The sequence below is a fragment of the Mytilus trossulus genome, unplaced genomic scaffold (genome assembly GCF_036588685.1).
Source record: "Mytilus trossulus isolate FHL-02 unplaced genomic scaffold, PNRI_Mtr1.1.1.hap1 h1tg000085l___fragment_1__unscaffolded, whole genome shotgun sequence".
In the NCBI taxonomy this organism is placed as follows: domain Eukaryota; kingdom Metazoa; phylum Mollusca; class Bivalvia; order Mytilida; family Mytilidae; genus Mytilus; species Mytilus trossulus.
The window spans coordinates 1,285,524-1,312,976 of NW_026963295.1; the positions used below are offsets into that span (position 1 = coordinate 1,285,524).

General features: G+C 31.7%; 1 protein-coding gene across 1 annotated transcript in view; it reads left to right on the forward strand.

Annotated features, from left to right (window-relative positions):
• The first annotated feature begins 335 nt into the window (after positions 1–335).
• The window catches only part of LOC134699835 (transient receptor potential cation channel subfamily M member 3-like), a 59,570-nt gene continuing 32,452 nt past the window's right edge, over positions 336–27,453 (forward strand). Inside the window, exons 1-6 of the mRNA XM_063561244.1 lie at positions 336–434; positions 7,901–8,066; positions 9,330–9,433; positions 10,987–11,059; positions 12,553–12,721; positions 21,768–21,909. Coding sequence (XP_063417314.1) covers positions 336–434; positions 7,901–8,066; positions 9,330–9,433; positions 10,987–11,059; positions 12,553–12,721; positions 21,768–21,909 — 753 coding nt within the window. The remainder of the gene's footprint in view (positions 435–7,900; positions 8,067–9,329; positions 9,434–10,986; positions 11,060–12,552; positions 12,722–21,767; positions 21,910–27,453) is intronic.

Below are 27,453 nucleotides of genomic sequence, written 5' to 3' on the forward strand. Positions count from 1 at the left end.
AACACATACTTATATTGACAAACATGCATTCTTGTTTAATGTGTTGCTATTCCATTGAATATGCATAGAAAATAGTATGTCCATTGTTTACAAACCATAATAATCTATAGATGTGTTTTTCTTGACAAACAATATACCATCATTTCATTGTGTGTATTTTATCTTGTCAATAGGTCGTGCATTATCACTACAAAACATATCTGGATTAGCAGAACATACTTCATATATGTTTGATTTCAAGAAGGATTTTATTTCCAGACAAGATCATATTGAATGCTTTTAGAAATGCGTGATATTTACTGATATTTTCAGGATAACTTTTCAGGAATACGGATATGGACGACAATGACGATAAGCTAGATACATTCCGACCTAAACCAACACCCTATGATATAGACAACCAAAGCAATACATCCAACGATTTTCCCCTTGGGGTGAGATTTATAATCAAATATTCCACTAGCATTCAACTTCATGAAACTGTTTGTAAAACGCTTGCATTGAAAGCATATAGGCCGTATACTTCAACTCATTCCTGTGTTAATTGCTGCATTCACCGAATCCTAATATTGCTGGCAATGTTATCATTTAAAGTATTACTACATGCATTGCGTCAAATATGCATACTGTTATATACCTTACTGCTTCTATTGTATATGATTGTAAATATTTATATCACAATAGTATTACAAATATCAAAGAATGACATCAGATATACCAAATAGTTTATAAACCTTTACAGAAGAAACGAGTTTACATACAGTTTGAAAGATTAATTAATAGCTAATAGTGATTTATTTACGGCTATTAATACACGTTTATAACCCTATAACGTCTTTTTTGTTTTCTTAACTAGAATACTTCCGATCGAATATGCAGATATTTCATTTACAAAAGCAATGAGTGTAATAGAGGAAGATGAGTTCGAAACACAAAGGATTATCCCACGCATATATTACCTTAGCCGTATTTGGCACAACCTTTTAGAAATGTGGATCATCAATGCTCTTCCACTTTGTATTTGTTAGGGTTGATAAACATTTTAATATGAGCGTCAATGATGAGTCTTGTTTCCACGAAAAGTGCGTCTGCCTTGCGTACTAAATTATAATCCACCTACGTACCTTTAATAACTAATTACACACTACTTAATATCTGTTCATTTAACTGTAAACACAAACTTAGTTTAACCATCACTTACACCATCAAATACCAAGCGAATTGACTTGAGACGGGACGGCAGAATCTCCTCATAGTGTGAAACTCATGCAAACATGACATAGCTGGTGATTTCATACACAGAGACTGTTATCAAGCGTAGTTTTCTTTTGTTTTGTTGTTGTGATTTTTTACATTAATTTTCTATACAGTCAAATGAATAGGAATGAAAGCCGTACAACTTACGATGAGAATATTCTTATTTTACTCTTAAGTACTTCGATGCAAGCAGAGTTAGTTCTGCTTTGTTTCTTGGAAAACAGATTGCCAACGCACCTTGTTCTAGAATAGGACCCGTATTTCTATGTACAATTTTATTCAAATAAAATGTTCTCTGACATTCAGAACATTGTGGATGCCTACACTTTATTTGCTACGCTAATATGACGTCTTTGTTTCTTCTTACGAAAATGTCTTTACCACATCAAGATTTGACAGTTGTTGTATCCTTCAGTTTGATATGTTTGCGCCTTTCATTTGCAATTAGATAAGGGAATTTCCGTTTTGAATTTACCTAAGAGTTCAGTAGTTTTTGTGATTTTACTTTGAAAAAAAACACTTGTTGCCTTTAATCCTTAATTTTTGCGAAGTTTACTTTATACAGCAGCTTCTGAAGAGGAATAACAATGCAGATAATTGTATAGTCTAACTAAAGTTTCCGCTATATAGATGATGTCGTCTGACTGAATAATATAAGTTGAAGTAATCAAACGAAATTATCCCACCGTAGTTAAAATAGCGGAAACTGCAGATAAAATTAAGACTGCCATATATTTAGTGACTGACATATCGCAATTGACGATTAGTTCCGGATTATTTCATATCTATCGATCATACCGATTTAGAGATATTAGTGAATGAGATCACATGAGCAAAACAATAAAGTCAAAAAAATATCAGGATTTCTATATTTCATTACCTAATACCCCATCCTCCAACACACACACACACACACACACATGGTATACTTGCTTCGAGTTTGAGTTGTCTATGCTGTATTTTTGTATACTGGTATCCGTTATTTAATCGTTCCATTTTTTTCGCCATTGCGTTTTCAGGTAACTTTCGAATATTGATTTCTTTTGTATCTTAATTGCATTCTTTGAAAAAAAAACTGTTTTAGTAACCTGTTTGGGACAACAACAAAAACTATTTAAATATCTGTAAATAAAGACAACTGTAGTATACCGCTGTTCGAAATTCATAAATCGATTGAAAAAATACAAATCAGAGTTACAAACCAAAACGAGGGAAACGCATCAAATATATATGAAATTACGACACTATAGACACACAAAATTAAAATGGCAATTTCCCTGATTTGGTACAGGGAAGATAAGAATGATGAATTAAACCTTGTTTTGTGGCATGCCAAATATCACGCTTTAATGGCAATGTTAATTATAACATTAAAATGACAGGACTACAATACAAAAACTATTCACTGTTGATTCATTGATATTCGTTGGATACAAATGATCCTAGATTTCGTTGGAAAAGGGAAATCACAAATTATAAATGCTCAACAAAATAATAAAAATAAAAAGAATGAATAGTAAAACCCTGAAATAAGATATCAACGAATATACAAGTTTTCTTCAATCCACGATTGGTACCAAGGAAAATAAATGAATCCACAGTAATCTTAAGATATTTGTGAAATGTAAACTAATTCATATGCGTATGCAAGTCTGGACTCGTTTATAAAAAAACAAATTAAGCATTGTTTACATAATATATCTAACACCCTTGAACATTATGTTTTTGTTTTCTTTTTTTTTGTAGTGAGTATTGAAAAACAACGACACAACACATATATAAAACCAGCCAATGATGATTGTAATGTTTGTCTGATAAACGAATTTTGATTGATGTTATATTGATAGTCTATATCTAATAATGAAAACAACAACACGATTACGACATTTTACATTGTAACTCAAACGTACATCCTGACTTTACAAGGTTTACGCCTGTTCTTCGGTCGCTTTTTTTTTTGTTTTCAAACATTTTGTTATCTTTGAATATTTTCATTGGGCTAATTTATCAAATTAATATGTCCGTAATATTGTCGCAGGGAGTTTGGTTTTTTAAGAAAAAAAATCAATTACAAAAAAGCGTATTGTGAAACAGCACAGCAAAATACATTAGAAAATGTCTATAACGCCTTGTCAATATTTAAATTAGGAATACAAAATAGATAAGAGGGGATAGTACCCTTTTCAATCAAATTGTATAAAAAAATGTATTATAGTTAAAAAAGGATTGAAATGGTGAATGTTTATGTTTAAATTAATTTTCGATTCAAATTGCTTAAAGAAATGCTACAATCAATTAACATAGTTGACATTTTACTCTTCTATTGAACTTACAGATTCAACATACCAACCAAGAATCTTTATTACTGTACAATTGTTTGTTTTAAAAATGTATTTTAATCTTTAATTTAAGGTGATATTGTGTTGCATCCGAAAACATATTAACATATCTGACGATCTTGACCGATATTGCCAATGCATAATTACATGACCATTCAATTTTTGTTTTTTTTTAACTTGCAATATGGAACGATCCACTAAACAAAAAAGCCATTCGTCATCTGTCGACAGTCACCCGTCGTCTGTCTTCGAATGCGTTTTCTTTTCCAACACAACTGATTCTTCTGTTTACGTAATATTTAATACAGTAGATGCTAATATTAAAATATAGGGGATTGTTTTGGCATGTATCGCAAACGCCAAATGCAGTTCAAGCAGCTGTAACAAAATGATATGAAAATCTGGTAATTTTTCTCATATTTATTTCCGATAAACTTAGCAATTTATTTACATTTTTACTGGTTTGCTTATCATTTTAAAAATTAAAAAAAAAAAACGAATACTGAAATAATAGCCAGAGCAATAAGATTTACAAACTTGTTATGACCACCAACTCATCAGTTACAAAATGTGAATCTGTTGAAAGACGATTTAAGAATATGAATAAAAGAGAGCTTTTTTTGAAACCGTAAACGTTGTTATATTCAGCAAAAGAAGATATGAAAACAATTAGATCACTCGACCATTTAGGCTCCACAAAAAATAAGCATTCGGTGGCCGGGTTTTAACTGTTTCATTCAGTTTTTATCTCAATATAGTTCATGTTTACTTTCCATTTTTTGTAAGACTTATCACTGTAGATGTGTATATATCAGAAAAGGAAGTCTGTAAGATTTAATAATTGTGTTAATCAAAATGATAAAAGTATGTTGCGTTTCTTCCTCTAAATAGTCTCTGTGGGACACGAAACATATACATTGTTTAAAGTATTTGGAAATTATTCATGTCTGAAAAAGGTAACTTTGAATAAAATTAATTGACTGGACACATTTTTAAAATAAATTAACCACAGGAAGTCACATATCAATGGCAATCATTGATCAGCATAACACCCTCCAAACGAAAAAGGAAATAATATTAAACATGTTAAACATTAAAATGAATTATTGAATCAAATAACTGTTTCTAAGTTTAACACGGATCATGTAGACATTGACCTGGCAATGTTATGACATTTTTTTTCAAATGTACGGTGTTTATTATTGTTTATATAGCTCAGTTTTTAAAAGGCGCGTTTGTCTTGTTTAAGGCATGTGAGAAGTGAGAAGCGTAGTTCTAAAGAGTCCAAAGACAGTTCACAGGAACATGACAGAGAATATGCATGTCCACTTGTATGTATCAATCAAATAAAAAGTTAATTTAAACCGACATATATGGACACTGTCCATGGGAGAGCACATCATCATTTTTACAGAGATATTGTTCACCGTGCCCCGAAATTTATAAATGATCCTTGAAATTTATCGATCTTTTAGTAAAACGTTACCTATTCAACACTGTAATTATACTATTGGATATTGTTTTGTTAGTTCTGATATTCACTTTCTTATCATTAGTTGAAATATGATTGGTATTTACAGATATACTTTCTTAGATCACAACCAGTCGATACCATCAGTATCTTAGCATTGCACAAGTTCATATTTATGTATAATTGCTAATGAACATGATGAAGTCTTTAAACTTAAGCCATTGTATGTTGAATGTGCGATGATTGACAATTTAGTCTTAGGCCGTGTTCACACCAAACGCTGTGTACAGTAAACATATTTAGATATGGTTTAATGTAATGTGCACTAGTTTCACATTAAATTTGTTCACATCTTTACACCTTGTTTAGCTACCTGTACATAAGTTTTGTTCACACTTGTAAACCATATGTCATTTAAAAATGTTCATTAAATGTTCCTTATATTGATTACGTAGAACTGAATTCAAACTTTTCTAGCAGTTAGGGAACGACCATTTGCAGATGTCACTACACAACGGCAGATATATACAAGTTGTATATATATTTGTTCAACATGCACACGTATAAAAATTGCGGTTTTTATCCAACGCAATCATAGGTTTGAACGTAGTTTTCAATTTAGACTCGAATATATATATATATATATAAGCAAATTTACAGATCTAACATTGTTGGGTTGATGTTTAGACGAGTTGTATATATATAGTACGCCGCTAGATTAAAACTGACGTGGAAAGGTAACATATGCCCACCGAAAGCTCTTTTTTTGAGAGCCCAGGTGGTCGTGTGGTCTAGCGGGACGGCTGCAGTGCAGGCGATTTGGTGTCACGATATCACAGTAGCATGGGTTCGAATCCCGGCGAGGGAAGAACCAAAAATTTGCGAAAGCAAATTTACAGATCTAACATTGTTGGGTTGATGTTTAGACGAGTTGTATATACATTATGTACACAGCCATGTATCACCATCATTGATGGCGATCCGATGGATACATCTGTTGTAGAGTTGTCACTGACTCAGACGTACTTATGAATATAATTATTTTCTGTGACTGTATATTACATTAATTTGTAGGATCCTTTACTATAGATAATTTAGCTGATCTGTAACAATAACATCTTCATGCCTTATATATCATGTACTGTAGTACGCCGCTAGATTAAAACTGACGTGGAAAGGTAACATATGCCCACCGAAAGCTCTTTTTTTGAGAGCCCAGGTGGTCGTGTGGTCTAGCGGGACGGCTGCAGTGCAGGCGATTTGGTGTCACGATATCACAGTAGCATGGGTTCGAATCCCGGCGAGGGAAGAACCAAAAATTTGCGAAAGCAAATTTACAGATCTAACATTGTTGGGTTGATGTTTAGACGAGTTATATATATATATATATATAAACGAGTCTAAATTGAAAACTACGTTCAAACCTATGACTGCGTTGGATAAAAACCGCAATTTTTATACGTGTTCATGTCAAACAAATTTCGTTGTAGAAGGGTCTAAAAACAGCACAAACAACATTTTCCAAAAGACCAAAAAAGTGAAAAAGTATATTTAAACAAAACGCATTTGACTAACAGGTCGAACAACTGATGTTCTTTAACCCTGCTGACTGCCATTGGCGATTGCCAAATAAAATTGATCACAAGATGTAACAAACTGGACCTTAATAGAAATTTAATACGTCACAGAAGAAAAAAAATTGTTAACTTGTGGCCACGATGTTTTGCAACAAACATTCGGCGTCAATATTACTTCAGTACACCAGATCTAGATTTCGACAATATATGTCTGTTCAGTGATGTTAGAGATCGAAACGGTATTTGAAAGGCCATATAATTTACTCTCAAATTAAGATTGACTCTTGAATTTAAGGTCAATATAGGATGAACGGATCATATAAACCGGAGGGAAAATATGATACATGCCCAAACAAAAAATATAAACGAGTCTAAATTTAAAACTACGTTCATACCTATGATTGCGTTGGATAAAAACCGCAATTTTTATACGTGTGCATGTCAAACAAATTTCGTTGTAGAAGGGTCTAAAAACAGCACAAACAACATTTTCCAAAAGACCAAAAAAGTAAAAAAGTATATTTAATCATAACGCATTTGACTAACAGGTCGAACAACTGATGTTCTTTAACCCTGCTGACCGCCATTGGCAATTGCCAAATAAAATTGATCACAAGATGTAACAAAATGGATCTTAATATAAATTTAATACTAAACAGTAAACACTTTTAACTTGTGGCCATTATATTATGCCAAAAACATACGGTGTCAATATTTTTGTAGTACACCAGATCCGGATTTCGACAATACATGTCTCTTCAGTGATGTTAGAGATCGAAACGGTAATTGGAAGGCCATATAAAAAGTACCCTCATTTTAAGGAAAAGTACCCTCATCTTTAGAAAAAAGTACCCTCAATTTAAGATAGACTCTTGGATTTTAAGAGTCAATATTGGATGATCGGATCATATAAACCGGAGGGTAAATATGATACAAGCCCAAACAAAAAATATAAACGAGTCTAAATTGAATATAGGTGTGCATGCAAAACAAATTTCGTTGTAGAAGGGTCTAAAAACAGCACAAACAACATTTGCAAACAGATAAAAGAAGAGTGAAAGAGTATATTTAAACAAAACGCATTTGACTAACAGGTCCAAAAACTGATGTTCCTTAACCCTGATGATTGCCATTGGCGATTGCCAAATAAAATTGATCACATGATGTAACAAAATGGATATATTTAAAAATGAATGATTCTTTTAATCTAAACATGTTTTAAAACCATCAGATTGACAATGATTATCTTTTTTTAGTGTAAAGTAATCAAGAACAATCATATCGGAATTAGACGAACATTAAAAGAACGTGGAACACCGGCAGCACTTCTTTTTATTACAGGAGGATCAGACAAATATATGCCAAATGAAACGATTAAAAATCAACTGAAAAGTGGTTTGTTTGAAATTATAAAAACAACAAGTAAGTGTTCATCTTGTGTTATTGTATTAGATTGGTTTTAACTTGTATTTGGTGTCAAAATAACTCATTCAAACGGTTTGTGGTTTTTGATTATTGAATTTATCGATTGCTAAAGAGTATGTTTTCAAAAGATGGCATGCTTAAAAAACAAAACCGGATAACTATAAAGAAAAATAGGAATAATAATACACAATTCAATAATAAAAAAAAGACTCGCAAACAATGGCAAACAATGTTTTTATATAACACATAGAATCAGTTTCCTTTTTGCAAACGACTATGAATTAAAAAGGTTAAACGATCGAACTTTAAAATTATAAAAAGAAATCAGTCATTTGTGTACTTGCGTGCGTTTCTTTTGATAGAAAATGATCTATGGCTTTTTAAATTAATTTGCAAATCATCTTATTAGTTTATATATATATAACTCGTCTAAACATCAACCCAACAATGTTAGATCTGTAAATTTGCGTTCGCAAATTTTTGGTTCTTCCCACGCCGGGATTCGAACCCATGCTACTTTGATATCGTGACACCAAATCGCCTGCACTGCAGCCGTCCCGCTAGACCACACGACCACCTGGGCTCTAAAAAAAAGAGCTTTCGCTGGCCATGTGTTACCTTACCACGTCAGTTTTAATCTAGCGGCGTACTACAGTACATGATATATAAGGCATGAAGATGTAAAATAATAGTCTTCACGTATATAAAATGTGTGCTTTGTAATGGTAATAACGCCTTTTTTGGTAAACTATTGCACTTTTTCGAAAAGTTAGTCTTTCATTTAGATCATAACCATTTTAGTGGAATGATGTACCTTTCTGAAAACGCTTTGTTTTTGTATAAGATATTTAAGCCGTGTTTGAGATTATCTTCGTCAATGTAGCAATCCTTAAAAAAAACACCGCCCAATACAATTCTGACTCGAATCCTTTCTGTCCTTTTAGTCACTAAAAGCCAATACACTCCTGTAAAATCAGATTAATACAATTTGCTCCTATACCTATACGATACAAATCTAATAATTCTTAATGAGAAATACTCCATGCAAATATTGTCTATTTCACATGTGAAATTTTCGGTTTTTTATATAACTTGGAAATCATAATAATTCATTGCAACCAATGTAATAAATAAGATTTAATTGAATCCAAGTGGTAATTGTTGTTTGCACTTGTTATGTGACGTTACCATGCTGATAAAGACAACGAGAGTGTAGCACTATCATTTGCATATTGTTACTGATATTTTTTTTTATTTAAGGCATTTGGATAATAACTGAAGGCAAAGATACAGCTGTTGGAAATATTGTTGAAGAAGCGATTTTAGAAAATAGAGGAACATACGAAATCCGTGTTTTTCACAAGGTATAGAATAACACTCTGCACACAAAAGGTACTATGTAATGTAAGATAAAAATTCATTGCACTAGAGTTAAGTTATAGATAATGCATATTTTAAGGTTTTTCTTGTCGTAGAACACACCGAGGGGTGTCAGGATTGATCAAATGAAAGACCGACCGGAGGGAGGTCTTTCTTTGAACAATCCTGACATCCCAATGTGTGTTCTACGACAAGAAAAACCTTAAAATATGCATTATCTGACTTATATACCGTCAAAAAATATTAATTTTATAAAGATTTGTAAAATTTAGTATCCTTTTTTACCGACAACACTCAAGTGGGATATTCCTTTGTAATGCGTTGAGGTTTTAATACGCCCTGCGGCTCATTTAAAATGTGAAATAAAACTCACTAAATAATTTAGATATAAACCTTTTAAAAATTGTTATCCATACACAATAACAATATTACTGTAACTGCATGAAGTAAGACACACATGTATTGTTACCATCCGATAACGGTGTATGCCAAATACAAGACAAATTGTAAGTTATTTATTTAACCACTTAGCTTATGGAAAAGGGGGAGGGGTATGTTTTTTTCTATCGCGGAAAAGTTGTTATTTATTTAACCATTTTACTTGAATCTAATGAAACATTTTATTTTATTTAAAGATAATCAGGATAAAATTATATACCATCCGCACCCGACCCTTTCGTGAGTTAGGATCAAGCCATGTTTTCCCTCGTAAAAGTAAAGTAATTCGCAATACAAATAGTACCGATGTAACATCGTTTGGTTAAGATAGATTAGGTTCTTTGCATGATTCAAGTGAAGTCATTTCACCATATTTAATGACATCATGTAGACGTCTGTCCAGGGGTAAACTATCCAGTTAACCTGAATTGGTTTAACAATTTGTATCTGTTTAGCAAAATATCATCAAGAATTTATGAATAACAATGGATGTGATTACCAAAACAGAGTGTGATTCATTTTGAAAAGATAAATATCCAGTCAGGAATACGGAAGTTGTCACCTTATAGTTTCTTTCTGTGTGTATTATACTCTCGTTTTGGTTTTTGTTTCACATAAGTGTTTCGTTGTTTTTCACTTATAGGTGATCTGTGGCCCTAGGTTCAATTTTGTATTCTGGAATTCGTTTCTCTAAATCGATTGATGACTTTCGAACAGAGTTATACTACTGTTGCCATTTTTATATTTGCAATGTAAACTATTCTGCCTAAGTCAGTTTAATAACAAATAGTTGGTATATATGAATAATATTTTCTTAAAAGTGGCAATACTACGAGTTAATTTAGATTGATGACTGTTTTAATATCCTTTTACCTATGTTATGGTCTAAGCACTTTACATTGATTTAAAACAAAAAATACTGTCAATCGTATTGTCTATTTACGTATGTTCTGCTTATATTCAAGTCACCTCTCTGTGGCGACTATCTTATTATTTGAAGATAAGAATCGTTGATAACTACGATTCAGATAAAAACTAATTTGTATTTTACAATTTTTACAATTAACATATATTATGATTGAAATAACAATGCTTGTAGGATAAAAACTATAGGCGACCAAAAGACACACTCCAAGAACAACACCAACATGATCTTGAAAATTGCAAAGAAAGTAAGACAATGACTTTTCATATTCGCTTAACTAGATTATCGTTGAAAAAAAAGCAAATAGTTGAACGCATGAATAAATTCATCAATTGATTATTTACTATTTTTTTTTTGTATTATTTGTCCTTTTGCTTGCAATTGCATTTTGTTCGTAAGAATCGTAATCACCTTAAATCAAAATTTCTCAAATTGATGCATAATAAATCCAATTAAACACATTAGGTGATATTTGGCTTACATTCTAAATTCATTTAAAGGCGGCGAAGGGGTCACACTAAACAAATTCAAAGGTTAAGCAAAGTTCCTTCCTGTTTAGCACTTTTTTTATTGATTGCATTTTTTATAAAGCCAACACATATTAAAATGGTACCGCAGACATAATTGAATATACAAAAGAAGATGTGGTATACCAACCAATATGACAACTCTCCACAAGAGACAACATTAAATCTGTATTCTGTTAGTTGAAGTTCATACTTATTTGTTTGAAAACATAAGCTAGCTTATTAAATCAAATAGTTTTACGTTCTAAATGTCTAATGTGTATACATGTTTATATCTAGATAAATTATTAAGGTTAACTTCAAATTAAAAAAGGCCCGTGGTGCAATGCAATACCTGTACGACGAAGAACATCTAACATTAATGTGATCAGTGAAACAATATACTATTCCGAGAACCTTTGCTGAAAGCATAATATATTTCAAGCACATTGTTATCCATTCTAATATCCATTGGTGTGCTTTGCATTGCACATAATATAAACAAACCAATGGTAAATTTATCTATAGACATTATTGCCTCTGAGAATTTCTAGGGTTGATTCATCATTTCTTTTAATTTCTTTATCAAAGGCCAAATAGCAAAGTAATGGGTACCATACAATCTTGAAAAAATACGGATGTGACCTTGATAAAACCTGCAATAGCTTTTTTGCACTTCTGTTGTTAAAACAGTCATATGACGACAGTATTTACTTTCAGTTTACCACAGTGATCAATTAACATGAATCGGTGACTGCACATAAGATGAAATACTTTTTTTCTAAACTATTTTCAATTTGGTATTTTGTGATACTGGTAGTGTACTTTTGAAACTTGTAAGGGCTTTCCGCATTTCATTATCACTAATATACTTTTTTTTTTATCATGAAATGAAAAGTAATCAAAAAAGTGTGTGGCAGTCTTATCTGCTTTTTATTTATGTTAACACACTTAAATCATCAATCAACATCGTGTCCATGATGCTATTAAATGAATCAAATGTGCGCTAGAAAACAAAACCAATCGATGGTCTCAATAAAAAAACATATCCAACAAACATGTTTGTTTTAACATAATTCGAAGCAAAGACAATTCATTTTACAAGCGCTCGAAAAATGTAATGACAAGTATCATTTTAGAATGAGATAAAGGTCATCTCATTTGCTTATAAAAAGCAGCTTTCGTCAGCTACATAACATAGAGTTATATATATATGTATGTTGTTTTGAAATAGGTCGCCCGACAATTCCATTAATAGTGATTGTTGTTGGAGGTGATGCAAAATCTTTATCTCTTGCAATGAGTTTCTTAAAGAAGAATGATCCTGTTTTGGCAATAGATGGGTCTGGATATGCAGCGGACTTCATCTGTCAAGGATATGCAATGAGTATACATAAAATACGGTAAGTGTTGCTTTATTGACTTTTATTCGTTTTGGGAAATATTAGATGACTTTTCTATTTTACTTCGAATACTGCACTTTTCAAAATATTCCAGTCCAAATCAATACACAGAAGAGATGATTAATGGTTTGCAGATGTTGTTTATCAACAAACATTTCAAAATAACTTGTTCGTTAAGGTGAAAACATCGTATTCAAATAAATGCAGCTAGCATATACACCTTTCTCGCAATGTCATAATTCCACTAAACGAAGTAAACAAAGAAAAAAATCGAAAAGAGAAAAACTAGAAAAGTAGTCCTATTATTTCCATATTCATTTGCATGCAGTTTGAAAAAAAAACATTTATCGTTTGCTTCCTATGATTGACTGGCTAATTGTATTCTAGTATCATACATCAGTTACCGATTTAATTTATTTTGTTTTATGATTATGAATAACAAAATGTATATCTACACTCTCAAAAGAACCATCTTTTCAAGCTTATGCTAATGACGAGTGTGTATTACATGTAACTTCAGTAATTGAGTCGTTTCTGTTTTAGCGATCAGTCATCAGCAATCGATTTCCAATCCTACAAATTAGCCGACAATCACGGTGTAAATATATATTGCTAAAATCTACTAAACTTTTAGATTATTTTGCAAAAAGATGAAACATTCAAATATGACAAATTTGCTGTTTTATTTCAATGATGTAATAAAATGAGAAAATCTTTTTACATTTTGACAACAGATATAGTATATTTTCTTTTACATTCGTCATGTTTATAAAGAGATCGACTTATCTCAATATACACAATAATTATATCCTCTTACGATTCATGGTTTCCGTTAAATGTGAATTAAGTATAAAGATGATTGCACTAAGGTTCTATTCAATATGAAACACATGTAGAATTTTATCCTCATACTATTCTCATTCTATGAAAAATAACAATATTCTTTTTGGCGGCAAGGCAATTGCATAAAATATGGTTTACTTTCTATAAATATTTTCCACATTTCACAGTTGTATACTACTGCTGTCAGTATTTCTTTCACTCTTATTATATTTTATTGATTTTGTATTTACATTGTGAAATAAATCAAATTCATGCGTTCAGTGTATGTTCTCCTTTTTAATTGAGTCAAATTATTTCAATTGCTTTTTTATAGTGTATCTTTCTATTTTGTCATTTGACACTACTTTTTGGGGGTATGGGGTGAAGGTTGGTACCTACTACAACTTTTAAACTCACCGAATTTGTTTAAATCAGTTTTAGACCGGAGCCTGATGTTCTGTTTTTGTGTATTATACGTGCTTCCCTCTTTTTTCTAAAGATTATACCGTTTTTCTCGTTTTTATGGGTTAACACTATTCATGTGTTTACGTTTTTTTTATACATACTTGAAAGAAAAAATTAAAAGAGATATGCAATCCGAAAATGGCATAAAACATAATTTGAGGCCCTTTTTAAAAATGGACAGATGTTTCTCTGACCAAGCAGAGTACCTCTCGTCTTACTTACATTTTTAAGTACTTAAAATTTTCCCCATACATTTATAATAACCGTAATATTAACGTCTTGTTCCTTTGGGTCATTTTCCTTTTAACCTTTTCATTAAAATATCATTTAAAAAATCAAAAAATGTGCAAAACGTTCGTGCATAGAAATTTTGCATCATACACAATATACGTTTTTTTTTTATATTTCTAGGTATGCTGTTTTGCAGATATTCTATATATCATTTATATACAAAAAATGCCATCTCATCCTCACAATATACAAAGTAGTCAAGGAGATTTCTTGTATAGATACACTTTTAACCTAGACCCTTTTTAGTTCACTTGACCCTCAAAACAATACGAGCATTTCTCATCCGTCATTCGTGATCGTCGTCCGTTGTCCGTTAACTTTAACTTATATATTTTACATAGATCATCCCTATTTTACTAGTATATGCTTTTCGTTATTTCCTTGATACATACATTTCGTGGGTCTGAACTTATACATCCTGTTATTGTGTAATTGTAATTAAGTAAATACGTGTATTATTGTCTTTAATTTCTGCTAATATACTTGGTCTAAATGCCATTTAGTTTTTCTTTGATATATATCCCCCTTAAGTGAATGTACCATAGATCTGACTGTTGTGTCCCTACCTGGGACATTTCTAACTTATTTGTCTGTGTGTTTTGTTAACGCATCGTTGTCAATAAAATGGAATTTGTTGCGACTGTCAAGTGAGAGATTTAGCCAGCCATAACACCAGGTTTGATTCAGCATGTTTTTACTAAAGAAAAATTTCAGGAATAAGACAGTTGTTATCAATTTGTTCGTTGTGTTTTATCTTTCGACTTTGACATTTGATTAACGACTTTCCGTTCTGAATTTTCCTCTGAGGTCATTATTTTCAAAATTTTACTTTCAAAATTGTCGCCCACTTTTACAAATTTTGGCTCAGTTCTTCATTTTGATTTTCAGATCACAAAATATGTTCGATGAAAATGCTTGCCAAACAAGATGGCCGAACAGACTTAAACTAAATAATAGGAGTTAAATACAATTTTTTTTGTCGTTTCCGCGAAATTTCATGTATATTTATGTGAGTTTACATCATAACAAAACGCGGTCTCATTCTAATTAAAACTTAAAGGCGGAGATTAGTTCATATTGTGAACACCTCGCATACGGACACTGTCTAAACGAAGTCAAGTTTTTTTAAGTACTAGGTGCTATTCAATTTAAAATTTTATGTTGCAAGTATCGAGTATTTATGGAGTTAAAAAAATCAATAAGGCGGCCAACTCCTATTTGAAATAAGTGAACTATACATTTGATGGTGATTTTTAATGAAATCGACTTATTATTGAATATCGAGTTGCAAAATAAAAAAGTTTAGTTGCGAGGTACGAACATCGTATTGCGAATTACAATGTACGAAAGTCGAATTGTGAGTTGAAATTCGATTTTTCGATTTGCGAGTTACAAAGGTCGAATCGCGAGTTACGAAGGTTTAGTTGCTAGTTACAAAGGTCGAGTTTTAGCTACGTGATGTTTTCAATGTTTTAGTAATTTACAATGTATATATATTACATATCAATAAACGGCATTGACGTCTGTTTTTATTAAAGAGTTTTGAGGTTTACCTTGCATGTTATATAAGGTACATGTACCCGAAAAACACCCTGTAATTAAACACCAATAAAACAATAATTTACCTTGGAACAGTATCAAAGATTATGGAAAATACATTTGTCTTGTATCGTTTTTTGGTGACTATACATTGTAACACGTGCAATGTATCGTTATTTAACAAAAGTGGGTACAATGTCAGGTGTAAATTAACCTATACTATAGTTTTCTGCTAAGTATGATTTTCAATCACCGAAATTATACCATAGCAAACTATGGTATGATTCAGTTTTACAATAGTTTGTTTTTAGCAACTGTGTTATTTCAAATTGACCTTGACAACACTTATAACTTTTTTTTATGTTGTCAAAACAATTTAGATTTAATTTTTGATAAAGGGTTGCTGCTCACAGGGAAGCTATTTAACTATTAAACAAAGAGTTCCAAAGGATAAAGTTGAAATCATCCCTTCGTAAAATCTAAGAACGCCATCACGAGTTGGTTGTCTGTAATGGAATAACCGTTTCACAAATGATATCATATATGTTATTTACGTCGTTTCTATAATATTATTCTCGATCATGAATGTAACCTACTGAATAAGACTTTTTACCGGATTTCTTATCACATAAGCAACTTGACGGGTGCCACATGTGGAGCAGGGTCTGATTACCCTTCCGAAACATCTGTGATCACTCGTAGTTTTTAATTGGGTTCGTGTTGCTTATTCTTCATTTTTCTATGTCCTGTCATGTGTGCTATTGTTTGTCTGTTTCTCATGTTTTTGTTTTTAGCCATACCGTTGTCAGTTAACTTTCGACCTATGAGTTTGATGCTGGTATCTTTAATTTTGTTCTTCTTTAAATTATTTCTTAGATTTATTTTCTTTTCCCTGGAAATAGCTTTTTCAGCACACACATTCATCATCGGTTCGAATCTTCTTATTCTGGAATGGCAAAAAGTAAAATTGCAAAAATAAAATCATCGCTGAGGAATGATCAAAACAGAAAGTCCCAAATCAATTGGCAATAACAAACATTGCAACACATCAAATGACTAAAAAATATATTTCTGACTTGGTTCAATTGATTTATGTCGACTTCTTCCGACATGCATCTTTGCTGCTATGAATATTAAAAACTAACCAATATAGAGTCATGTTAACTTTCTGCACCTTGTGTGTTTTTTTCCATATGCATACGCAAGTTTCAGTCTACAAAAAAATTATGGTTTTTTTTTCTAAATGTTACTCCGATTTTATAGACCTGATTTATAGAATTGTTTAGGTGACATGCTAAAGACATTAATATCGTTTGGAAATGAATAAGATTAGACTGCAGTTGACAACTCGACACGAGTTATTTTTTTCTGATAAAAATTATTCAGAATATCGTTATAACTAGCTATAGGTGGGCTCAAAATCCCCAAATCAAAGCTTGAATCCTAGGATAAATTTTTATAATCTAGAAGATAAATAACAATTATGGATTTATAAAACAAATTCTCACTGTTTGCTGCATTTTTTTTTTGATTTTCAATTAGGAGTTGTCCATGCAGTCCATGCTTTAATCTCCAATGCAGCAGAATTAAAGTCGAGCGAAACATATTTGAATAGTTAAAAGGTACTAGGTTTATAATTTAATACGCCAGACGCACGTTTACTCTACACAAGACTCAACAGCGACGCCCATGTCAAAATATTAAGAAAGCAAAACAAGTACGAAGTTGAACAGCATTTAGGATGCCAAATTCCTAAAGGTTGTGCCACATACGGCTAATATAATCTATTCCTTGGATAATTGTTGTTTAGTTTTTCGAAAAATTCAAAGTTTAGTTAATAGGAAATTTATAAAAAAAATGACCACATAGTTAATACTCATGTCAATATATAAGTACGCATTCCTTGACTGGTGATACCCTCGACGACGAAACGTACACAGGCAATTGTATCAACCCATCGGTTTAGATAGTTATCAAAGGTACCATGATTTTCACCTTTAAACCGTGATTCATCTTACTGTCCTTGTACAATTACTGTTCTGTTTGCAGCAATTCGCGAAAGTCTGAAATTTGGTCTCTTTCTATACTATATAATATTTTACATGTGCATGCCCTGTCAGGGTAATGTATTTTTCTTCATAGCACATTTATAACGATTATCTTATTTTTGTGTATTGTTATATGCCGTTGAAATGTTATTTGAAGCTCCATTGCTGTCGCTGAAACTAATATTCACGTCTCTTTAGAAGTCCCTGATTTTCAGAGAGTGGACGGGGGTTGAATGTTAAACCGATATCGAGACATTTTTTTACGGAATTTTATTAAACTATGTTAAATGTAATGTATATATATATCATGTACATGTAAACTATAGGTATCGGTGAAAGTTGAAATAGGTTGAAACAGATTTTTTATATATAGCATAAATTTGTTGTTGAAATATGTCTTTGTATGATAGTAAATTCCTGGCATAGTAGATCATAATGTGGATTGTATTTATCATAAGGGAACACGATATTTTATAATACGCTATACGCTCTAAGAAAAAAAAATATAGGTTGTAGTTGTTCCAATATGCTCTTATTATTCTCCTTAAATACCAGACTTGTTCTTGTACTGTTATAATTAACAGTGTATGACAAAACCCTGTAACGTTTTCGATCAATAATCAATAATGTTATAAATAAACCGCTGAAGGCAATAAACTTAAATAAACAAATGTAAAAGGCAATAATATTCTTGTCCAGATGTAAATACATGAAGTTCAGTTTTACTTGGACACCTCAACGTTAACATTTACGACAGAAGAGACAAATTTTCGTTCGTCTATTTCCCTGTTTTGGATGGTCATGGTCTTTTCGAACCATCGGATGGTGTTTATATTGCACAACTAGTTCGCCATGCATGCGTCTGTTTTGTCGTTTTTGATTTTAACGAAGGTAAGCTAGTTTAGTTTAAAAAAAATAGATAAGATAACTTGTATTTCAACTTCTCCATAAAAAAGTTTTATTATAATAATAGTAAATTTGAATAAATATTTAATTTGTTATAACTATATAAAAAGCAACCTATATAGTATTGTTATACATATACATATTCATGGATCTACAACATATCGATACATGTATCTTGATATTGTGCACGATCATTTCTTATCTGTCTGTTTATGACGTCTATCTACTTAATTGGTTGTTGGATGTGTACTGATTGATGATTAAGTCTTAGATGCATGATTAATTTTTACGTTGCTAGTATCTGTGGACTGACTGTCCGTCACTGCGAGTAAGTTCAGATTTATTTAGCACTAAAGGTCTTCTTTTTTAATGTACAAGCACATGATAACGTCCATTCTGTTTTAATGTATAGATGTTGTTCGATTTGTATCAATCTACTCATTTAATTGATCTGTATTGTTTGTTGTATGTTGGCCTTGCTTGTCCTGTCCTAGCATAGTGCGCGGATTTTTGTACCTCTTATCAATTTAACCCCTGGTGTATCATGTATTTGATTTATGTTCATTTTTTTGCACATGAATTAGGCCGTTAGTTTTCTTGTTTGAATTGTTTTACATTTGTCATTCAGGTGACTTTTTGAAGAGACTATGTGGTATGGACTTTACAAATAGGCCATTCGGAGACCTATTGCTGTAAATGTTTTTGTCATTTCGTTTCTTGTGGAAAATTGGGTCATTTGCAATTATAACACATGTTTTTTTTAAATCAAGTTAGGTCATGCTGTATGTGTTTACTTTTTTACCTGCATGCTGCCTTGATACACAAATTTAGTTTTAGATATATCAGCTGGGTATTGCATATTTACTCAACCAAATGTGCTCCCATTTAATATCATGCATAGCTTGTCGCGAGAGCACCTGCACAAAGTTTTACCTAGGTAAATATAGCAGTTACATATATTTCTACTTTCGGGTATTTATTATTCATACTCCATAGAGACTAATGTTTTTTTAAGAATTGTTTGATTTTTAATTCCTTCAGAACAAACATTGTTCATAATTGTTTAGTACGCCAGACGCGCGTTTGTCTTCATAAAACTCATCAGTGGCGCTCATATCAAAATATTTATTAAGCCAAACAAGTGAAAAATTGAAGAGCATGAGGATCTAAAATTCCAAAAAAATGTGTCAAATACGGATAAGGCAATCTTTGCCTGGGATAAGAAAATTCTTAGTTTTTTCGAAAAATTCAAAGTTTTGTAAGCAGTCAATTTGTATAAATGACAACATTATCGATATTCATGTCAACACCGAAGTGTTTAATGAATTGTTATGATTTTGCGTTTGATATGTGGAAATATTTGTAAATGAATATATCCGTAAAGAACTCATGTAACCTAATATTAATTAAATTCAATGATATATACATCGTTCATTATGCATGTAATATATATACGCCACTGTTTATCGTATCTATATGTGTATAACGTCACCTAAATCGAGTCCAGTCTTGTTATGTATTATGACCACTTTGATAATTGATTGATAGCGGGTGTCATTTGGGTATTGTTATCTACCCTCTTTTTATATTCTAAAATGTATACCTTTTAAATATAGATTTATATTTTCTACCTCGCAGCTCGGCCGATATATCTCGCAACTAACTTGACTTTCGTAACTCGCAACTGGACCACCGTTTATCGCATATTGACCATAGTTACTCGCAACTTTTATTCAATAACTCTCAGCTCGACTTTTGTAACTCGCAAGTCGAATTTTTTACTCTCAACTCGACCCTCATATCTTGCAATTCCACTTTCTTTACTTGCAACTGTGGCTTTTTAAATCGCAAGCCGACGAGAATAACTCTCAGTTTTAGTAGCCATCGGACTTTATTCAGTTTTTGAGTTAATTGCCTCATATAATGTTGACGTCAGAAAATTGGCATTTTACGGGAAAATACACGATTGTGAAACCGAAAATCATCACAAGAAGGAAACGTAAGCAAACGATGAGAAAATGTGTAATACAATTTATTTTTGTATATAAATTAGGCATTTAAGTACAATTATCATTTAGATTCATCCAAACCTAAAATATGTTTTTTAAATAGTTTAAGCATCATATTTTTTTTTTAATTTGCTCCGTTCTTTTACGTCAGTTTAATAGTGCATGTATTTATCTGATTATGGGATCGGCAAATAATGCCTTCCCCTAGAGATGTTCTTTCTGAAATAATTACCGTATTTGTCCTATTAATATTGAAATAATTCATGGAGGGTTAAATGCATCGTGGTCTCCCTTTATCTGTTTATGCCACTATTTTGTCTTAAAGAGCCTACCCCATGAATTATTGCTTAAACTTCTTTTATAAATAATGTGTAAAATTCTAAATTATCTAATATAGAAAACTAGAATAAAAAGATAGAAACAGCTCCTTATTAGGGTTGTTGTCTCTCATTCAACTAGTATTTGAAAGTATTGTTATTTAATGACGACGTTTAACAATTTTTTGCGTCTTTGTCTTTTATCTTGATATATATATATAAAAAGAGAATGAAACTTTAAGCAACAAAACCTATCTACACCAAAAGATCTTCATTCAGCAAATTCTGATGAAAAAAAATATAAAACACGAGTGGTTGCCCTTAAACGATATCTTTTTTTAACAATTTTGTGTGGAACGAAAACCTAATACAGAATTAAATAGAGAACAAATGTATAATGTGTACGATACATATCGATCTCGCGAGTAACACATATGCTTTGTAGATTCTAGATCCTTTTTCATTTCATTTTCTTATAGTTAAGTATTTTATCAATTATTTTAGATATTTTAACTTACCTTTTTTGTATTTTTTAATCAACCCAATATTAGAAAAGGAGTTATCTATATGGTTCGATCGTTGTAATGAACTGTATTACTATATTATTACAATGTATTAGTAGAAAAAAGCATATTGTTTACATTCACAGAGACGATGACAAATTTCTATCCGAACTTACATACACTGCGAAAAAAATATGGGGTTATGAGGAAGGACAAGTAACGAAAAAGACGAATTGGAAGAAACTAGCTAATGAACTGAAGTTTGGACTACAGTACAATCGGGAATTTGTAAGTTGTCTATCGGTTTTAAAAATATTCTGAATACATCTTACACTTATCTGCAAAAATGACCCTGATATTGCATACAACATCATGTTACACGAAGGTAACCACCCTCAAATATAGTTAATTTGATTGTTTCCAATTTGACCCCTTTTATTTTTATATCATTTAATGCTGATGCTCTCTCTTTCGCTTGTTTACTATTTTAACATTAGTGCACTGGTTAGTCTTATGTAGACACAATATGCGGTTGGCGTATGAAGTATACACCTGTTGCCTGTGTTATTTTTGTTTTCTCTCATCGGTTTATCAACTTTCGAACAGCGGTATATTACTATTGCCTTTTAACCTTGATAATCTAAATCTCTGGTGAAAAATCACTCCGAGTTTACTTTAAGTTAAAATTACCGTCGTATTCCTATGTATTCCTTTAAAGCATAGTGTCAGTTTATATGTTCTTTTGTTTGACATAAGATAAATCTTGTGATAATTTCATTACAAAAGAATAACTTTTCTGATGCTGATACAATTGATTTATACATGCACATTAAAGAAAACATTGGTTTAAGGATTTTTTCGTCTTTTATATAAAGACTAGTCACTTTCCTAAAAATCACACAGTTTGTGGAGGTTGAAATCATATATACAGGGGCTCTTTAAAAATAGTGTTTTTGTCTTTTTCGTTATCCGAGCTTTGAAGCAGCCAAGACTCGGGTGTTGGTAGTGGAAAGTGGTCAGACATTCTATCCCCGTATGGATTTTGGATAAAATGACATTTTTCCTTTTATCAGTTCCACAAAGAGGACCCTGGAAACATCTACCAGCTGGTCTTGGTACTCTGCTTATAAGAATGAGCCGAGATGTTATATCTATATTATTTAGGCAATTAGTAATTTGGTACATCATGCACATACTTGTTGTTTATCTTTCTCTTTCAATTGTTGCCACTCTTGATGCTTTATCATGGCGTTTACTGATAATGTGTTACAGTATATTTTGGTAACATAACTAGCCCCACTGCATTGTACCATCTAAATGTTTTGTTGTTGTTTTGCTAATGGTGGTTCCAAACTGCGCTTGTATCTTCTGAAAATTGTCCATGTCCTCTGGCAGTGTTGTGGTATCTGCATCTGTTGTTATTGTTAAGTAATTGGTCGTGTCGTCAGCAATTAGTCTTTATTACGGAACCTTCACTGCATATTATGTAGACTATTAGGTGTGTCTGAGGGAGCCACGATGTTGCTGGAAATTATGTGTTCCATGATTGTGCATGCTATACACGTTAGGGATACTGGGCTGTAGTTTCTGCTTTGTACTTGTATTCGTGCTATTTCGGTGGCTGTATTGTTTCGAACCTTAGATGTGATTTGGTCTGGACAAGCTGCCTTATGTGGATTAAGAATGTTTAATATTTTCAATAAACCATTATCTGTTATTTTAATGTCTGTGTCCACGTGTTTTGGAATTTCTAGTTTTATAAGCTTGTGTTTTCAGTAAATGCAGACTGGAACTGTTGTTTACGTATGTTTGCCTTGGCAAAGGATCAGAATTTAGTAGATCTTTTTTTTTCAGTGGTGAAACTTTATTTCCATCATTTTAATTCATAAATTCAATTTAATTCATAAATTGTAAACATATTCGAATTAGCTCTCGTCGCGATATAGCCTTTTTGTGCTAATGCGGCGTAAAGCAACCAACAATCAATCAATCAATTATTTCCATCACTTCTTCTGTGCTTTATGGATTTCCAGAATCTCTTCATACAGGATTTTCGATGATATTATCTTTTGGTGGTGTAACAATAGACTCCAAACACTACCAGTATGAACTCTTCGTTGTATCTGACGATTGATTGTTATCATTTCTCAGAGTATTTTTTGTCACGAGTTTTCTTATACAGCCGATCCCTCTTTCTGATGAGTCACTATTTACACCACTGGGTCGATACCACTGCTGGTGGACGTTTCGTCCCCGAGGGTATCACCAGCCCAGTAGTCAGCACTTCGGTGTTGACATGAGTATCAATTATGTGGTCATTTTTATATATTCCTGAATATAAAACTCTGAATTTTCGAAAAACTAAAGATTTTATTATTCGGGAATAGATTACCTTAGCCGTATTTAGAACTTTGGATCCTCAATGCTCTTCAACTTCGTACTTGTTTGGCTTTATACATATTTTGATATGAGTGTCACTGATGAGTCTTATGTAGACGAAACGCGCGTCTGGCGTTCTAAATTATAATCCTGATACCTTTGATAACTATAGAGACCGCTGGATATCCATGGTGGGATGTCCTTGGTTCTGGCCTATTTGTGCGGGATATTGAAATTAACGCTTTTCTTTATATTTGTTTTAGGTATTATTCATATGTCAGTGATGTTACTTTTGCTGGTTGTTATTGCTTTTTTTTTCTATATTATTTATATCTTCTGTAACCCTTTCCCTTTCACACCGGTAAAGCTAACCAGTGAAGCAAATTCCAAGATTTTTTCTTCAGGCATTTAGACTTGTACAATCAACATTTGCATCGTGGAGATATGGTTAAGAGCTTACATTTATCCTCAAATAACCAGCAATGTGATTGAATGTGCATCGAACTGTTTTTATTATAAGTTTATTGTCAAGTCGCCCCTCTAATGATGTGTATTTTTTCTGTAAAAAACATTTATTTTTCTTCGAATTTTGAGGAATACTTTCAAAAAGAAGAGCAAAGAGACAACTCTTTTATGAGGATTTTTGACTTTTTTCAATAACTGTGCATTGAGTTGATGAAAAATAGTATGAAACTAATAGTTCTAAGATGAAAATGTAATTTTAAGTGTAGCAGCGCAATCACAAACTTGAATTGCACTAAAATTGAATTTTTACATCTTTTTGTATCATAAAATGAAGAATTCATTAGATTTTAGAGGAGTATAGAGATAAAGGGTTACTTTAAAAATGATGACAAAAATATTACTTGAATCAGTTATTTTATACATCTTTGAAAGACATAGTAATAACACTTATTTTAGGAACATATGTTATTGTTCTGGGTTAAAAATTATATATAACTTCAAGTCTTGATTAATTCGTAAGTTTTTAATTATTTATATCTGTCTACCTTGAAGATTTTTTAGGAAAACGATATTTTAATAGTCCCAAGAGACCAATCTTTGACCCAAAAGCGTCGATATGAAAAGTAAGTGCGTCAGAAAGGCAACTATTGTTTTTTAGAAAGATTAGATTTCATATTTCATGGGAAAAATAACCAGATGACCGTGAAAATTTGTTAAAGCTAGTAAAATCTGTATAGTTGAACACCTATAAAAATAATATTTAAAAAAGTTACTTATATAAGTAATATATAAAATGGCTTCGTTTTCAACATTACTTGTTTAGGTAATTTTAAATGTTACTTGTTAAAGTAATGCCCCTGACTGTTTATTAAAATGAGCTATGTGCCTAAGCAAATTGTCTTTTCAGAGGCCCTTGCAATACATAAACAGACAATAATAGTGCATTGACTTGACATATCAAAGACATAAGGATGAGGATTAGAAACACAGCCTCGCATTTCCCCGTTTCGAGCAGAATCCTTATATCGTTGATGTGTAAAGTCAAATCACTATTATTGTCTTTTTACTGCATTCAGTCTCGTTGAATTCTCGTTCTTGAATTATTTCCAAAACATGTGATACAAGTGGAAAATATCAATGAATTTTAAAAATATTATAATCAAACATAACCTGTGAAAAAATTGTGTATTTACAATGAACGGTTTTTGAGTAATCCAGTTCTAAAATTTTACGACCAAATAAGTCAGTAAATTTAGCAAAATTTTTGAGAAAATGGATGAGGGATACAAAAAATGATTTTACAAGAATCATGTACGTCCCATATCATTTTGGTCTTTTCAAAGTTCTTAGATATGTATTTTTTCAATCATTTATAACAAAAAACTGAAATAATATGCATTTTGTTCTTAAAACTGAGAAAAATCACAAAAATACAAATTTGACGGCATGGTAAATTTCACACCAAAAAACGTCAAAATATGATAAAACTTTCTTATATTAACACCTACCTATGGTTTTTTTAAGTAGAATTTATTCAGATTGGTCCCCTTCATCTTTCTAGAAAGTATGAAAAAAAGTTTAATTGTGGAACTATTTTTTTTTTCACAATAATAGCCCAAAAATATGAGAAAATCGATGAAAAATGGGAAAATCATCAAAATTGGGCATTTTCAAAGGGCCGTAGCAAAAAAAGAAGTGCACCACCATATGATTTTGTCTTCACCAATTATTTCGTTACAGTCTTTGATACCCAAAAATCAGGTTAAGAACAAAAGTTTAATTCTAGAAATTTTTGGCTCCTCAGAGGTGTACATCCTTATTGCCTTAACGTTATTCATTTGATTTACATATTTGGGGAAATCCCCTTTACAAAGGCCCCATATCATGCTTGCGTAGAAATTACAACACAATGAAATTTACATTTACCTGTTGAAACTCCCACTCGATGGTGAACGAAATCGTTTGAGTTTGAAGTAAAATGTCAACTATAAGCATAAAACTAAATGATTTGTAGGTTGCAAACCAAAAATATTTACAAATGAAATAGATTTTTCCAATAATTGCAAAAGAAACAAAGTTGAGTCGTTCCACGCATCGTTGTATGCATTGGAAACAAGAACAGGTTCAAGAGGTCGTATGAATAATCAAATTTTATTTCGGCAATTTCTATTTAAATAGTCATGAGGAAAATTGATATCGGGTTAGTGACTGTATATGACATAGAAATATACAGTCAACGCATTTTGACTGCTCAAATAGAACGAGTGCAGCATAAAAGCCAATACATGCATATTTCTAATTTTATTAAGGCCGATTTGTTCAGTAACAAGGACATTTCTTACCATGTTAAAAAAATCGAAACTAATCAGTTCCAATTAAACGTTTGTTTGGAATGAAGTTGACCGAACCAAGCGTAAACGCTGGCATATATATGATGCAACAGCATGGTACAGGTGTTATACAACCATTAACTTTCCCCCATATATATTTTACAGATTTTCACTTTTCTGAAAATTGAACAAACGTTATCTGTATTTCAAAAAAAGGTAATACTTGACATGAATAAGGTTTAACTCTGCTACGTATTAAAGACAAAAGTGAGCTAACAATGTCATAACATAAAAGTTACCACCAATGGAAGTATTCGAATGTTCCCCCTTTTTCCAGTTTACAAGCTTTATTACACATGTAACCTATAATTTCTAAAATACTTTCGATCGAAACACCAGATAAAAAATAATGGTGCTTTGAAACAATCAAGATCTACTTTTATGTCTCATATTATAACCATGATAACTGCAATACAATTAAGAGATAACTATATTGTATGTCAAGCTTTCAGGACTTTCATCGTTTTTTTCACTGTTGTATTTTACGTTTACCTGGTGACACAGTATTTGCGGTAGTTAGACTTCCAATTGACGTCCACAAAGCTTCAAAGTCAAAATAGTTATCTCTATTCTAAAAGTGACAACACAAGTTGATAAT